General features: G+C 48.9%; 2 protein-coding genes across 2 annotated transcripts; one reads left to right on the top strand and one right to left on the bottom strand.

Moving 5' to 3' along the window:
• Positions 1–2,385: 2,385 nt before the first annotated feature.
• On the bottom strand, positions 2,386–3,602 carry LOC117847439 (cysteine-rich repeat secretory protein 55). Its single transcript, XM_034728656.2, has one exon. It carries the CDS (start codon positions 3,363–3,365, stop codon positions 2,499–2,501), a length of 867 nt encoding a protein of 288 aa, XP_034584547.1. The 5' UTR covers positions 3,366–3,602; the 3' UTR covers positions 2,386–2,498.
• A 5,101-nt stretch (positions 3,603–8,703) lies between these two features.
• LOC117850539 (phospholipase A1-II 7) lies at positions 8,704–10,936 on the top strand. Its single transcript, XM_034732389.2, has 2 exons — positions 8,704–9,663; positions 10,204–10,936. Exons 1-2 carry the CDS (start codon positions 8,995–8,997, stop codon positions 10,795–10,797), a joined length of 1,263 nt encoding a protein of 420 aa, XP_034588280.1. The 5' UTR covers positions 8,704–8,994; the 3' UTR covers positions 10,798–10,936.
• The last annotated feature ends 4,733 nt before the right edge of the window (positions 10,937–15,669 follow it).

Below are 15,669 nucleotides of genomic sequence, written 5' to 3'. Positions count from 1 at the left end.
GATTCCTTAACACTAGTAGAAGAAGCCGACGGCAAGGGTCGGCCGCTGCCGCCGCGGGGAGCTGGAGAGAGGGCGGCCGGGGGATCAGTCGCCACGATTTGGGCTTAACGCCGGCATGTGGCCGCGCATCGGACGACGTCGGCCACATCCGTGAACTGGGCGAAGACGGCGGAGAGCGTGTCGTCCGGGAGATGAGTGCCGTCGCCGATACTCCGGGAACATTTGCGAGAAAGCCAGCTTCAGCTGTATGCCACCGAGGAACGGCGTTGGAGTCATCGCGGCGGCGGCATCTCCGTCGTGGTTTCCCTTGCGGTTGGGTGGGATCATGTGGACGTGTCGTATGTGATCGGAGTGCGACCGATTTAAGGCAGCAGACTCGCCTGCTGGAGCGGGCGGATGGTCACCTTTCCAAATTTGAATTTCGTTTCCAAAAACAAATTGTATTTTGAGATGATCATAAGAATTTTCCTTATATAGAATTAGTGGACCTGATTAGAAATAGAGAAGGTAAATTAGCTACTTCAACTTCGTAATTCTTGTATATCGTTATTCGTAGATCAGCATCTCTATTTCTTGTTGCCATGATATGCATCTAACTCCACGCTAAAACTTCCAAGAGTAAAACGTACAGCCAGCCGAAGCAAGTGTCATCTAACTCCCCAAACTCCCAAAATACACATCCAGCTTGCTAAACTTGCTAATTGGTTCACGTGAGATCTAAATCACCTATACCCGCATTAAACCACCTGCATGGCACTAACATGTGGGTTCCACTCGTTAGATCCATCATCTCCTCTCTTCCAAGGTTTTAAATAGCAGGCTATAGGGTTTAGCGGTGATCTTTTTTAAAAGCTATAAGAACTATAGTGGGCTATAGGTATAGCCGGTTATAGGGAAGCTAAACCAATTAGGTGAATCTTTTTTGATGATGTGGCAGTGTATTAATGAAGAGAAAGGTGAAATAGGTTCATGAGGATGAAACCCTGTGTACACTATTCCTTAGATAGCTTGTGTCTTACATGTAACCTAGGAAATAACAAGAGATGAAACTATGCATTGAGGGGAGGTGTTTCATCATAGTTTCAAATTTTTTTAGATGATGTGTCACTCTAGATAATCATAACCATTAAACTCCCACTAAGAATGGCCTAATAAAACCATTCTCAATGGGAGTTTTGCCATGTCAGGGTTTTTGATGGTGGCAAAGAGTTAATGAAGAAAGAGATGAAATGAGTTTCATGATGATGAAATCATGTATACACTTTTTCCAACACACTTTGTGTCTTACATTTAGCTTAGGAAACAACAATGAATGAAACAATGCATTGTATGAAACTATTTTAACCATAAATTAAATGTTCTCTTGCTTATTTAGTATTTTGGAAACATAAACATGAAATCCGCAATAGCAAGTGGTGGATGATAAGAGTAATGGACTAACGGTTGCATACTAAAGTTCTGATAATTTTTTTTTAAAAAAGTATACCATGACAATGATACAATATGTGTACACATTAGTGGTCAAAGTGTTCTGAAAGGGTTTGACCGCGTCAGCGTTCTAAAGCGACGCCTGTTGTTCGTCGGAAAAGATATGCACTGGATGGATAGATGGATATCTAGGTGCCGATGCGTGATGGAGAACAAGTTGCTGTGCCTGTGCTAGGTAGCTCTTGGAGTTCAGCAGCTAGCACGTCGTTGTGCAACAAAATGGACAGGGCTATGCATTGATATTCTCTCTCTCTCTCTCTCTCTCTCTCTCTCTCTCTCTCTCTCTCTCTCTCTCTCTCTCTCTCTCTCTCTCTCTCTCTCTCTCTCTCTTCCCCGACACCTAAAATCTAGGCCTTTAGATTGAAAAAGGAATGGTTGAGATCAACGTTCTCTCTTCCCTAGCTTCTTCCCACATGCCGCCTTATCCACCCGATCGCCGCTGCCCTCCAGGCTGGCACCGGCAAGCCCTCCGCCATCTCTGAAGCGACCTCACCCCTCCTTCTTTCTTCCCCAACGCCACCGTACGTGGCGTGGCCACTCTCCCACTAACCGTCGTCGGTGCTTGCTCGCGGGCCACTTCCATCGACTAGTTGTCCAGCACCAGCACCAACCGCTATGAGCTGGTCCTTCCGCCGCCACCACCACCACCACCACCACCGTTGAACCTGCTGCTACACAGGTCCTTCCTCTAAGCCCGCAAGAGGCAGGTAAAAGTCTCACCGGAGCTAGAGACGAAGGAAGAGAGAGAAGAAAAGTATTACGAAGAAGTATGCATTCCCAAACGGACCAGCAACAACTGAGATAGCCTGCTGCGTCTGTGCGCCATGCTCAATCGCTCATTGTCAACAGTAGTAGCCACTTCACACATGTAGAGGCCACACATAAGAATATGCTATATAGTTGGTGAATGCATTGCAAGCATCCGCATTATTGAATCCAAATATGGGTATTGTACAACACTTTGATGGTGATTATTGCGATTGACAAAACGGCCGTACACTTATATAAAACTAGCTGTGGTGGTTCAAGATGACTTTCTCGTACTCGCCGGCATGAGATGAAGCAGCCGCGGCGCCGCTGACCGGGAAGAAGAAGGGGTAGGTCTCGTAGCGCGCCATGCAACTGCTGTAGAGCACGCGGCACCCGCGGCGGAACTGGCAGTAGTTGGGCAGCTCCGCCACGGCCTGCGCCACGCACAGCCCGCAGTCGGCGGCGGTGATGTCCCTGGTGCACCACCCGAGGCCGTAGATGGTCGTCGCCGACCCGAACCTGGCCGTCTCCCTGACCAGCCCGCCGCTCGCGGCGTCCCCTGCCTCCGCCGCCACCCGCGCCATGAGCTTCCTCTCGGCGCGGTCGAACGCGGCGGGGTCGCTGGCGTTCATGGTGTTGATGAGGATGAGCGTGTACCCGGTGTCCGGCAGGCCGAGGAAGTCGGCGTCGGTGTAGCGGAGGAAGCAGTAGTCGTACCAGAGCCGCACGTCCGCCTGGCCCCGGCACGAGGAGGCCGCCTGCTTCGCCGCCGCGGAGATGCAGAGCGCGCAGTCGGAGGCCGGGATGTCGCCGCGGCACTGCGCGAGGCCCCAGATGGCGGAGCTGCCGCTGCCGGCGGTGGCCGTGGCGTAATAGGCGGCGGAGGCGCGCGGGACGAGCGCCGCGAGCACCTGGCTGATGCTCGCCTGCGTCTGCGCGCCCGTGAAGTTCTTGGCGCAGTACGTGCCCACCGGATCCACGGCCGAGCTCAGTTGCGGAGCAGCCGCGGTGGCGGCGATGAGCACCAGCAACACAAGCACCGGGGAGGACGCCATTGATTGGCTTGTTTGTGGATGTCGTCTTCTTCCTGCTGTCAGCCGGCTTGTTTTGCTTGCATGCAGTATCATATATAGGGGCCGTGCGTTGATAAATTATGCAGACGAGCGATTGGCGCCAAGACATACGCAGCCAGCCATGGTTGACCGGATATATTGCTGGCGCGCAGAATGGTCTTGGATGGGCGAATGGGCGATGGGTCCAGTAGTGCAGTGAAGACGACGGAGCTTGGCTTTGTGCAGACCGCGGCACATGACATGATGCAGTGCAGATCGGAGCACTTGATAATGTCAACTATACTAGCTTCTAGAGCAGGAAGACGAGTCGCTTGCCCTGCAGCATGGGTAGATGGAAGCTTTCTGGCCACGGAAGAGACGCCAACGCAGAGCATTGGCGGCGCCCATGCATATGCAGCGACGACTCCTATTCCAATATGTCCTGCAGCATCGTCGTCTATCTGCATACGTGTTGTTCGATTCTTTGACAGATCCCAACCGAGATTTTGCTTTTGAACTCTTCACAACCAACAGCATATGGCAGGTCATTTGTTATCTCAATAAAATTATCGATGAAATATGCACATTCTCGTGCCGTTCGTCAAAAAAAAAAGATCTCCATAAAATTAATTTGACCACTTGAATGGAGGTCGATGACCTGTTCTGCTTCCTATGTGCCATGGCACTTGGCACGCTCAAAGCTCCATGCATAACCCAGAATTAGTCACCGGCAAGCTTAATGCCTTAGTGTACAATCTTTTGATCTTTCTACTGAACATACGGCGGCAGCCGGCAGGTGGTGGTGTGCGCTACTGGTCGTACGATCTAGCTACAAGAGCTAACATGAACACAAATTCATACGTGTCAAAAAGCTAGGCTTAGCTTGCTTATCTTAAGCAATCACCAGACTAGAATTAACAACACATGCATGCATGTCCAACCTTGTGCATCACCATGTTGAATTGTGCCCATACGTAAACCGTAGATCTCTCTACATCTAACATTAATTCTAGCAAAGTAACAAGTACTCCATGGTGAGCAACAAATAAGGATGGTGACCCAAATGGGCTTTGTCAATTTGTGAGTCGGTGCAGCTTTTGTTGACCGGACCAGGACTACACTAGGCAGCAGCCTGATTCGAGGTTGACACTTGACACTGAAGGCCATAGACGAGCGGGGCATCACAAATCCCAGCTCTGACCAATACAAGTTGGCTAGCTTATTAGGTTAGGTCCACAGGGCACTCAGGGGCTCGATCGCTCAGGCAGTGGATGCGGAGTCACCGGTCAACGCTTTCTTTCTGGACGGACGACGTGCCGACGTGGATCGGACAGATGAGAGACTAGCTGCATGCGAAAGCGACGGGATCCATCCATCGTCTGGAGATGTGGACGAGGAGGCATCAATAATTTCGGGCTAGCAATGTGTATATTGCTGCGTGACTAATCGGGCACTCTTCCACTCCCTGTCGCCTCCGTCCGTAGCGTAGAAAAACAAGCAGCGCACCATGATTTTTACATGCATGCCATGCCTCCTCTTCGAGAAGCAAAACAACATTGATCTTTTTTTTTTCTGTTTCTTGGATTGTCTGTGCAAGCTTTCAAGTGAAATGATATGAGTATTTTGATCCTCGATCTTTACAAACTTTGACTAATAATTAGATAATTATAATCATATTTAATGTATAAAATTTGAATCAATATATTTATACTCAAAGCCATTTTGAGATGCTATTGAGTCTTTAGCAATTATATTAAAAGATATAAGAAAAATGAAAAGTCAAAATCTACTTTGAAAAACTTTTCCCTGGTTCAAATACGCCTATAATTTTTGGACCGAGGGAGTACTATTCAGGATCCTTCGGAACAAAGGATTGATGGAGGAAATTCATAAGATTTGGTTCGAATTTTCCTATGTATCTATTTGGAACAAAGGATTGGGTTATGAAATTCCTGTAGAATACCTCAATCCATAAAATTTTGAAGAAAATCTGACATGAGGTCCAACCTCTTCGAAGTTTTTGTTTGTGTCTATCTCTCCTCAAATGGAAACACTACCGTCCGGACGGACGGACGCTCCCACCGCTATGTTCTTATCTGTTTCTACTGCTTTTTTCTTCCCCATCCCCTTTCTTCTTCAACCTTCCATCCTGACGTATTCCTCATCCATCCCGGCGGCGGCACGCTCCCCAACTCCGACAGGCTCGTCCCGCACCCCGGTGGCCTCGTCCCCACCCCAACGGCGGCGCGCTCCCCCACCACAGCGTCCTCCTCGTCCACCCCGGCGGCGGCGTGCTCCTCCACTCCGGGAACCTCGTCCCCCACCTTGGCGGCGCCCCTCCCCCCACTCCGACGTCCTCAACAAACCGGGAGCACCCAACGCCCCGGATCCGGTGGCCCTTTCTCCGACCCCGGCGAGATCCGAGCGGGGAAGGATCAGGCGGCGGCCATGGTGGACGACCTTCGGCGGCAGGCTGGTTGTCGTGGATCTGAGTGTTGCAATAGGTACCTCATGGTGTTGCAATAGTTATTTTTGGATATTGCAACGGTGGCTTTTGATGTTTCATCTGTTTTGCACCGGATCCGGTGGCCCTCTCCCCGACCCCGGCGAGATCCGAGCGGGGAAGGATCGGGCGGCGGTCATGGTGGACGACCTTTGACGACAAGCTGGTTGTCGTGGATCTGAGTGTTGCAATAGGTACCTCATGGTGTTGCAATAGTTATTTTTGGATGTTGCAACGGTGGCTTTTGATGTTTCATCTGTTTTGCAACAGTCTGACTTGCCAGCAATCGGGTGTTGCACCAACTTGTTCATGATGTTGCATATAGTTGTTTTCTTTGTTTCGAATCTTCTTCTTTCGTTGTTGCAATGTTGTAAGAGATGTTTTTTTTGTTGTTGCAATGTGTCTGTTTTGAAGGTTGCACGAAGTAATTCGGGATGTTTCATGCACGTAAAGTTGTTGCAATCCTCGGTGTTGCAAGTGTTGATTTTTGATGTTTCGATAGTTATTTTTCAATGTTGCGACGGAGTATCGGACGTCCGGGCGCTAGCACTTCCCCTCCTCAAATGCATGTGCTGTATTAGAAAGTTTCCTGCATCTTGAATTCCCGCGGGATTGCAATTGACGACGACTAACTTGATTCATGCATTTTTTTTCTTATCTACATGTTTTGAGAATCTTACGTTGCAAATGAGGCCTTAGCATTGCCAAGCAAGGGCATGGAGGAGGACAGGAATTTAAGCTTGACTTGGAGACTTGGAGCACGCTGGCAAGGTTATCACCTCGCTGATGTGTGAGAGCGAATCTTGCTCGCCTGGGTTGGTAAGGACACGTCAAACACTTGTATTCGATCTAATTAAGCCAAACGTGCAAACTATACAAACCCCAAATACGAAAAATAATTGAGCATTCAGGTCGATCAGTTCTCATCCAATCCACAATGTTCACGCTTCGTCGTCGGTGACCTCAACCTCGACCTGGATGCATCCCTTGGTGGCGAGGTCATGGCGGTACCTGTCCTGGGTGCTGCGCACGAGCTCGTTGCTGGACCTGATGAGTTCGTTAAGTTCACCCTGGCAGACTGGCGGCGGCACTCCTCGGAGATCTTCAACCCCGGCGGCAACCTGGACACCGGCCTGGGCTTCATGGCCAGGACGAACTCGACGTGATCTGGAGGTATCGTCTTGATCACCTTCTTCGTCGTCGTCGTCGTCTTCTTCTCGGCCGCCGCTACCTTCCCCTCCTCCGTCTTGGCAGGTCCCTCCTCGCCGCAGGACGCCGGAACCGCCGTGCTGAACCCCCTCTCGTCTTGGTCTTGGTCACCATCCATCTCCAAGGTAGCTATGGATTCCGGCGGCCGGTTTTAACTTCTCCTCTCCTCTTCTCACAAGAGATCGGTCCGTGGTTATGTTATTAGGGTAGGGGTTCACACCTATTCGAGTCGGACTCCACGCACCACCAGCGGCGCTCTCAATAGGCTCAGATGGAGGAGCACAGCAGGTGCCGGCGTTCTCTGCTCTTTGGCATCACACATCTTGCTTCAATCTTTAAATTTTTCTTGTAGACGTGCATTATTACCATCTCGTGGTTTGCAGAATTCGAGCGAAATTTCATCTTATATAGAAATAAAAAATTTCTTACGTTGTTCATCTACCAAAACACAACTAGAGAACTCGGAGACTAAAAGACAATGAAAGAAGAATGTTGAAAACAGCCTAAAATGGTCTACGTACGCCGACGATGAGCCCAGCAATGAAGATGATGATGGACTGCAGGCATGCGAGCATTTTTTTTTTAAGATCTGGGACATTTCCATAGCCCATCCCAGGCCCAGATCCTTATTTGCTTTCAGGCAGTCTGTCAGTGGTCTTATGTGACTTAACCAACTCCCTGATGGACTATACTGAACCTTAAACCCTCAAACCAAATTCCATCTCACTGGTAAATGCAATCGCATCATCTAATAATGAACAAGGTTTTATCTCCCGCTATAGCTGCTGCCATAGCCCCCTATAGGTATATATCCCCACTATAGCCTCATTTAACCTGCTATTAGCTGTTTTTAAGAATCCAAACCCCTCAGTCCGGTGTTTAGAACCATGCTAATGAAGCATCCATTTCAAAAGAAAAAAAATACTATAAAAGCAACTGCATTGTAAATGCACGGGTATGAATAAAATTTATTGAGTGTATAGTAGCTAAGCTGGTAATGTTCATGCGGTTAACTATTCCCTCCATCCCAAATTACTATTCGTTTTTACTTTTTTAATTCAAAACTTTTGATATGATCTAGATACGTAGTAAAAGTTAGGTATCTAGAAAAATCAAAACAAATAATAATTTGGAACGGAGGAAGTATATCTTAATTAAAATTGTTGTTAAGGAGCAGTAGTGCAACGCCAGTCGTCCATGCTAGCAGCTGCGGTTGGAACTATGACCTCGAAAGAAAGAACGTGCCCTCAGCTCCTCGGCCGGTGTCTCTATATCCAATTATCCATGCTCCTCTCATGGAGAAGACTTTGCAATTAACAACACCGTATACCTTACAGCTAAGTGAGCCACAATGATTTCGTCAAAAAAAATCATCGTGCAGGACTCACGGTTCAGTTTACTATTATATCTCTGCCGGATAATTCTTATTTTTCTTGAGGCTCATCATACACGCTTGGGATATACTCCCTCCGTTCTTAAATATATGATGCCGTTAACTTTTTGATTTGTTTCACTATTCGTCTTTTCTACAAATATTTTTTGCAAATAGATAAACCTACAAATTAAATCTAAAGTACATTTGATAATAGACATAATGATGCATATTTTACTTTAGTTAACTAACTTATTCAATAGATATTGGTGGTTAAAGTTGAAGTAAAAAGTCAATGACGTTGTATATTTAAGAACGGAGGGAGTATCTCTGTTAATAATTCCTTATTTTGAAAGGTTCTCATGTCCTGTTCCAGTGCTGTTAGCCAGCTGTAGCCCTGTAGCCATAGCCAGGTGTCAGGAGCTACACTAATTCCTGAAAGCCACTTAGACCAACAAATTGAAAAGGTAGCATACAGATCACACTAGGCTGTACCTAGATTGACTAGAATTACAAATACAACAGCATGGATCACACACACCACCTGAACCAAAGAAATCACATGAACCAGACAAAACTGTCTAGCTAGATCAAGCAGCGTACGTGATCGAGGTGCAAAGATGGTAATGCTAGTTGCCTCCCTCTTTATGTGTCTGCTGGTTCCATCGCTGACTGCAGCCGCGCCCTCGTCGTCGCCGACGACGGCCGTCCGGTGGCGCGAGCTCCATGGCAACAACTCGTGGAACGGCCTCCTGGACCCGCTCGACATCGACCTCCGCAAGTCCGTCATCGCCTACGGTGAGCTCGCGCAGGCCGCGCAGGACGGCTTCAACCACGAGCGGCGCTCCCCCCACGCCGGCGCGTGCCTGTACGGGCGCTCCGATCTGCTCGCCGGCGTGGGCGTCGCCGCCGCGGGCAGCTACGCCGTCACCAAGTTCTTCTACGCCACGTCGGCGGTGCCCGTGCCGGAGTCGGTGCTTCTCCTGCCGCTGCCGGAGCTCGGGGACGCCGCGTGGTGCAGGGAGTCCAACTGGATCGGGTACGTCGCCGTGGCCACCGACGAGGGCGTGGCCGAGCTAGGGCGGCGCGACATCGTCGTGGCGTGGCGCGGGACCGTGACGGACCTGGAGTGGGCCAACGACTTCTCCTTCACGCCAGTGTCCGCCGCGCCGGTGCTGGGCTCCTCCGCCGCTGCGAACCCGTTGGCGATGGTGCATCAGGGGTTCCTCTCCGTGTACACGTCCAGCAACGCCAACTCCAAGTATAACAAGGCCAGCGCCAGAGATCAGGCAAGTTACTATTCTCCATCTCTCTAGCATACTAGTGTATTACCAGAAGATTTGTCCGATCAAGGTGAGAATACCCGTCGGACCATTATTGATCGTATGCAAATCAGATCAGCATGTACTCATGAACTGATGAACACCACGCATGTACACGCGTACAATATTGTATGCATCGCTTCTGAAATTAGGAACGTGCAGACAATGTCGTACGCCTGTACGTGAGTTTTGTGTGTTCATGGTCAGTTCTTGTACTGCTGACTTTATACAGTCACATACGATCCATCGCCACCAAGCTATGCATAATCCACACTCTATACGACCACGAATTCTTAAGCAGGCCTGAACGTACACACTGATGGCTCAACCAAATCATATACCTCATTACTCAAAAAAAAAGAAATGATATACCTCAGAAACCTGTATTTTCTTTTTCAGTCGACGATCCTCACCTCACAGTTGACTAGTTGAGGTCCAACAGTCCTTGAGCCGTCTTCAACCGGGAACGGAAAAATAAGTTTCACACACACCTACGTGTGCGCGCAGGTGTTTGAGGAGGTGAGGAGGCTGATGGAGTTGTACAAGGACGAGGAGACCAGCATCACCATCACCGGCCACAGCCTCGGCGCGGCGCTCGCCGTCCTCAACGCCGTCGACATCGCCGCCAACGGCCTGAACGCCGCCTCCTCCCAGCCGCCGTGCCCGGTGACGGCCGTCGTGTTCGCGTGCCCGCACGTCGGCGACCGTTCCTTCAAGGCGGCCTTCGACTCGTTCGAGCACCTGAGGGCGCTCCACGTGAAGAACGCCGGCGACGTCGTGCCGATTGTCCCGCCGGTCGTGTACGTGGACGTGGGCGTGCTGCTGGCCATCGACACGGGCCGGTCGCCGTACCTGAAGAAGCCGGGCACGGTGCAGACGCTCCACAACCTCGAGTGCTACCTGCACGGCGTCGCCGGCGAGCAGGGCCGCGCCGGAGGGTTCAAACTGGAGGTGGACCGCGACGTGGCGCTGGTGAACAAGGGCGTCGACGCGCTCGAGGACGAGTACCCGGTGCCGGCGAATTGGTGGGTGCCGAAGAACAAGTGGATGGTCAGGGGCGCTGACGGCCACTGGAAACTCGAGGATTTCAAGGAAATCTAGTTAACCTTGCTTGCTTCTCATGCACCATACCTGGAGCTCCCAAATCCACAAGTTGGAGTAATTTCATCCAGTTTTCATAAACATGTTGAAAAACGAAGCGCAATTTGCATGTAATTCAAGTGACCCGTATCGAACTAAACTTGGGGAAAACTGCAAGGGACTCGGCCTCGTCTAGCGCCCTCTCGTGCTCGCCCCCCGCAGCCGCTCCAGCATCCGCACACCTCGCTGCAGATCGCAGAAGCAGCCACCCCGCCTCAGTACCATTCGATCCGCGTGCTTAGGAGGATGTGTCCTTCGTGAGTCCCTCACCTCGGAGGTGGCGGCAGAGGGAGAGAAGGCGGGCCTGGGCCCTGGAGGCCGGCGAGCGCGCCGACGGCAGCAGCAGCGGCGTCGTCGGCGACGGCCACGGAGGCGGCGCACTCGTACAGGGACTCCGTCCCCTCGTACGCGTCTGGCGACGAGGAGGAGGCGGCGGACGCCGCCGACTTCACGTGCTGCACCACCATCTCGCCTTGAAGGTTCTAGAAGCTTCCGCTTGCTCGGGAGTCGGCGCGGAACGCCCACACGGTGCGAAGAGGTGCTCCGTGCTCCCTTGGGATGTAACTATTCTGGACTCTCATATCGTCCGTACAAGTATGATCTGACGGCTGAGAATCACCCAGGGGTGGACGGTATTTCATTTACCGTCCACCCCCGGGGTCGCCGTCCCACCGGAGCGCCGCCGCGTTCCGGCCGCTCCGCGCGTGGAACCGCCTCGTTCGCCCTGCTGGAGGACTCCTGCAGGTCCCACGTGACGCCCGGCGAGCGGCGGCATCGTTATGGCGGCCGGCCGTGCCCATTCCTGACCGGCCGGAGGGATCGCGACGCATGCGGCGATCTAGCCGCGCGCGGTGTGTCGTAGGGGCCGGGGCCTGTTCGGCCGTTCTCGATCGGAGAAAACAAAAGGCTACGACACCGTAATGGCGTGATGCCATGGACCGCGGCGCCGTGTCAGTGCTCCCTGCTCCGCAAGAGGGCAGTGGGCGTCGAGCCCAACGGCGGCGCCGTGCGTGTGGGATGTTCTGAGCGTGCCCATTCACGGCCGACGGAGGAGGTCGTGTCAGCCGTTCCGTCCTGTAGCTGCAGAGTTTGGAGAGCCTCACTCATGCAATCCGTCGTGCTCCTTTGCCCAAGCTGCTGCCCATGGAGCTCTGCTAGCTGTCGGAGGAGATTACTGCCTTGCCGTTGCCAGTGTATCCGGCCAGCCCCTTCGTCCATGTCCTGCTCGCCGGTGCCACGGCCAGCTGGAGCTCAGCGCGACGAATGGCATGCTCAGTTGCTCACTGTTCTGTTCTAGAACGTCGACAAGGAAGCGTCGCAACGCCCCTGATGCAACGAGACAAGCTGATGCTTGCAAAAATGTGATCGACCAGCTGCTCGTGATGACTTGATCAATATTGTTGTACCGCTTGTTCATAGATGTGCGTGTGTATACGTATCTCAGTTTGCCATGGCCCTAGTCGTGGCCAGTAACCTTAAGTGCCGCCATTCAGTTTTAGCCTAAAAACATCTGCCCCAATCCAGCAACTAGGGCAAAAAGCGTAACAGGTTCCAATTCCACCGTTCTAGAGTCCAGCCGCATCCTCAGTTTTAGCCTAAAAACTGTGTGTCGAGAACTCACGGCGGCGCATCTCACGACCGCCTGCGATGCCCTACCTGGTGCCGCCGCCGCTTGGTATAGTATGTCGTGTCTGCTGGGTGCTGGAACCTTTGTAGTTGCTTGCGATCTCGTCCCTCGGTAGCTCATCTTGGCTCGTTGATTCGTTCCTCCTCGGTTCTTCCTTTACGGAGCACGCCGTGGCCGGAAGGCAGCAGGCACCACCGGCTGCCCTATTCTAAGGTGTTCAACTACTCCCTAATATCTCACCCTTCCTAATTATTCAATTAATTGGAGTATTATTTTTGACTTATTTTGTACTGACCTTTCAGACCTAGACTTACAATTGGCACTGCAAAATGAAATGGAAGATGTGAATGCACCAAATCTTCACTAGACATTCTTTTTGTTCTATGCTATTCTTAGATATTGTATCTCACTCTTAACATGTAATCTCAAGAATCTTCTCATTTTTGAACCATTGCTTATACTTTTGCTATTTTTCTATATGTGATATGTATGGGGTAGTTTCTATTTGCCACTAAATTTGGCCCTAGGCTTGACCAATTCATGGGATCCGCCACTGGTACGAGCTGACATAGAAAGTTCTCGAGATACACATGATGTGGAAAGAAAATATCAGGAATTATTATATTTATAGATAAATTGTAACACCAAGATTGCATGCAAACCAGAAAAAAGATATCTATTACCATGCAAACGAGAAACATGTAGCCCCAAAATATGCTTACTTCCACTAAGTCTTCACCAAATTGATTATTTCTATAAGTAAGAAGTACCTTTAATTTGAAAAAGTCTAAAATGTTGTTAATATGTAGAAGGGCATAGTCACAAAATTTACAAAGATGCATATGAACTCCACAAAATTTAGAAAGATGCATATGAACTCAATTGCTAAATATGAATGTAATATTTAAATATATGTGTTTTTGTCTCTAAATATATACAAAAGTATGATGAAAAATAATAAAAATATGATAATTAAATTAATATAATATAATAGAGACATTATACGCCACTGTTCTACTCTAGTACCAAGAAACTTGGCCTAAACCGGCCGAAGATAAAACATATGTGGTTAATATACGGTAACTATGATAATTAATATTAAATTAAACAATTGAACTAGTTTAACATATGTGTATAATGTTTCAAAAGTTTATGTTTTCTTCACATCAAGTTGAATATACATTACCTATGATGTACAGTAGGCATTTTGAGTTGTTTAATTATGGGCCCAATTTTTTTGCATATTTTCTATGTTGATACAATCCCAAAATATATTATATGCACAACAGTGGAGGAGGTGGGACGGAACTGAAGACCAGTTGACCCATGCGGATCGCGAAGCATCAAGCACCACAGGATAAAGTGTGGGTTCTAGTCACAACCCAACGGACAAGCCGGATCTCCTTTTGTGCGTCTCATGTTGCGGGGATCTTGCATTTAACTAATAATCTCGCATGGTAGTCTCTCCTTCAGTCCTCTGCCTTCTTCTTTTTTCTTCGATCATTTTCACACCCATCAGTGTGGACTAGTGAGAAGAGTAATGTGGTGAAACTTTCTTTCGCACTTCAAATTATCAGTGTGTTATAAGGCTCAACGATTGTGCATGTGCAATCCTTACATTTGCATGTCTTGTTTTTCTGCTTGCTAAACTTCTTACCATATATTCATTTGAAGTAAGTATAGTGAGTCATTTTATTTTGGGGGCTGGGATATCTGCGGCAGAGTCAAAAGGGAGGGCGTCCCAAGGGATCTCTCAGTGTACTAGTAGTTTGTAACACCTGCCCCTCTCTACTGCTCACGGGTGTTTCTAGTTTACACGAGTCTATCCATTCACACAACCTGAGTTAGGTACAGGGTTTTGATTACAGAAGCTTAGGCCCAATTGTTGTAGCCCATCGAATGACTCATTTCTCCTTACCTTGTTGCTGCTAGTTGTTTGGACACCATGAAGAAAAATGGAAAATTTTGATTTAAGTCTATTTGTTAGATAGTTTGTAAAATAAATATATAATTGACATGTAGCTTTCTTTTTTTTATTTACCAATGCTCCATTAATATATTCATATGGCAACATGTAGGTGGATCTGTTGGCGGCAATTAGCGCACCAGTTTGTGAACTGCAAGCGCACGTATCATTATAGTTTTTTCCTTAAAGTATTGCGTACAATGTTTATCAATTCGTGGATCGGTGACGAACTGATTAGGGTTTTCCATCTAATATCAATCCTAACATGAAGCGTTGATTGCATACAAAGGCCAACATGCTGTAAAGATTAATGACTTGAATAATGGTAGATCACATCCATATATATATGAGATAACACCATCAAGGGTAACAAGAGCCTATCGCCTTCTAGTTGTAGTTCTAGCCAATAAGCAAACACATCATACATCTCATCCAAAGCAATCTTTAAACTACTACATCCAGTCAACTTTCCAAAAACTCCCACTTTACACGAAAGCAGACCCTGTCACGATCCCCCCTATCGGCGCAGGCATGAACACAAGTGAACGTGTCTATCTATCATGAAGGATCAACATATTAGATCTAATCACCATGATTACATAAAGCATGCTACGTAGTCTAACCTTGCATTAGACTACGGAACAAATTCATGATAGATAGAAAGCATAAAACGAGGCATTGAGTCGCTAACAAATCGGATGACACGAAGAACATTGCTCACACAATATGTATTATATCATCATCTCCGAGTACATACCATTGATGATCTACTGGTGCTCCTGAACTCCGTCATGGCACAACCACGCAGGGAGGTCATGGCGACTGGGGTTTGGCCTATGCCATCTCCTAGACAATTGCGAAGAATTGCAGTGGCCCTCAGCTCCCTCTGGTGAATACCCTAGGTTCCGTCGAGTTCTGGTGGATGGATACGCATGCCAATGGAGAATGGAGATATTTATAGCTGGATATACCGTGGGGCAAAGGGCATGTCAATCGGGGTTAGGAAAGTACCAGGCTGATTGGCCTAAGCGGATCAGGCCGATCGGCCTGGCATTTTCTCAACCTTGCCAACTTCAAATGCTTGAATCTTCTATACGAAAGTTGTAGATCTTTTCGAACTATGTAGTTTAGGTACCAAATTCAGCCCAATTGGAGTCAGGATGAGGGAGATATGGTATGTGCAAGATCTCTTACTTTCGCGAGCCTTTTGACTTTCCAATCTTGAGACTCCATGAGATTA

Source organism: Setaria viridis, chromosome 3, assembly GCF_005286985.2.
Source record: "Setaria viridis chromosome 3, Setaria_viridis_v4.0, whole genome shotgun sequence".
Lineage (NCBI taxonomy): Eukaryota > Viridiplantae > Streptophyta > Magnoliopsida > Poales > Poaceae > Setaria > Setaria viridis.
The sequence above is the reverse complement of the archived record's forward strand: the minus strand, read 5'-3'. Positions and strand labels throughout refer to the sequence as shown.

What these genes read in the sequence shown, in the direction of transcription:
- LOC117847439 (XM_034728656.2), bottom strand. Translation starts at nt 3,365, where the DNA reads ATGATACTGCATGCAAGCAAAACAAGCCGGCTGACAGCAGGAAGAAGA.
- LOC117850539 (XM_034732389.2), top strand. Translation starts at nt 8,995, where the DNA reads ATGGTAATGCTAGTTGCCTCCCTCTTTATGTGTCTGCTGGTTCCATCG. An exon ending in AGGCCAGCGCCAGAGATCAG is followed by an intron (nt 9,664 to 10,203) that starts GCAAGTTACTAT and finishes GTGTGCGCGCAG; the next exon opens with GTGTTTGAGGAGGTGAGGAG.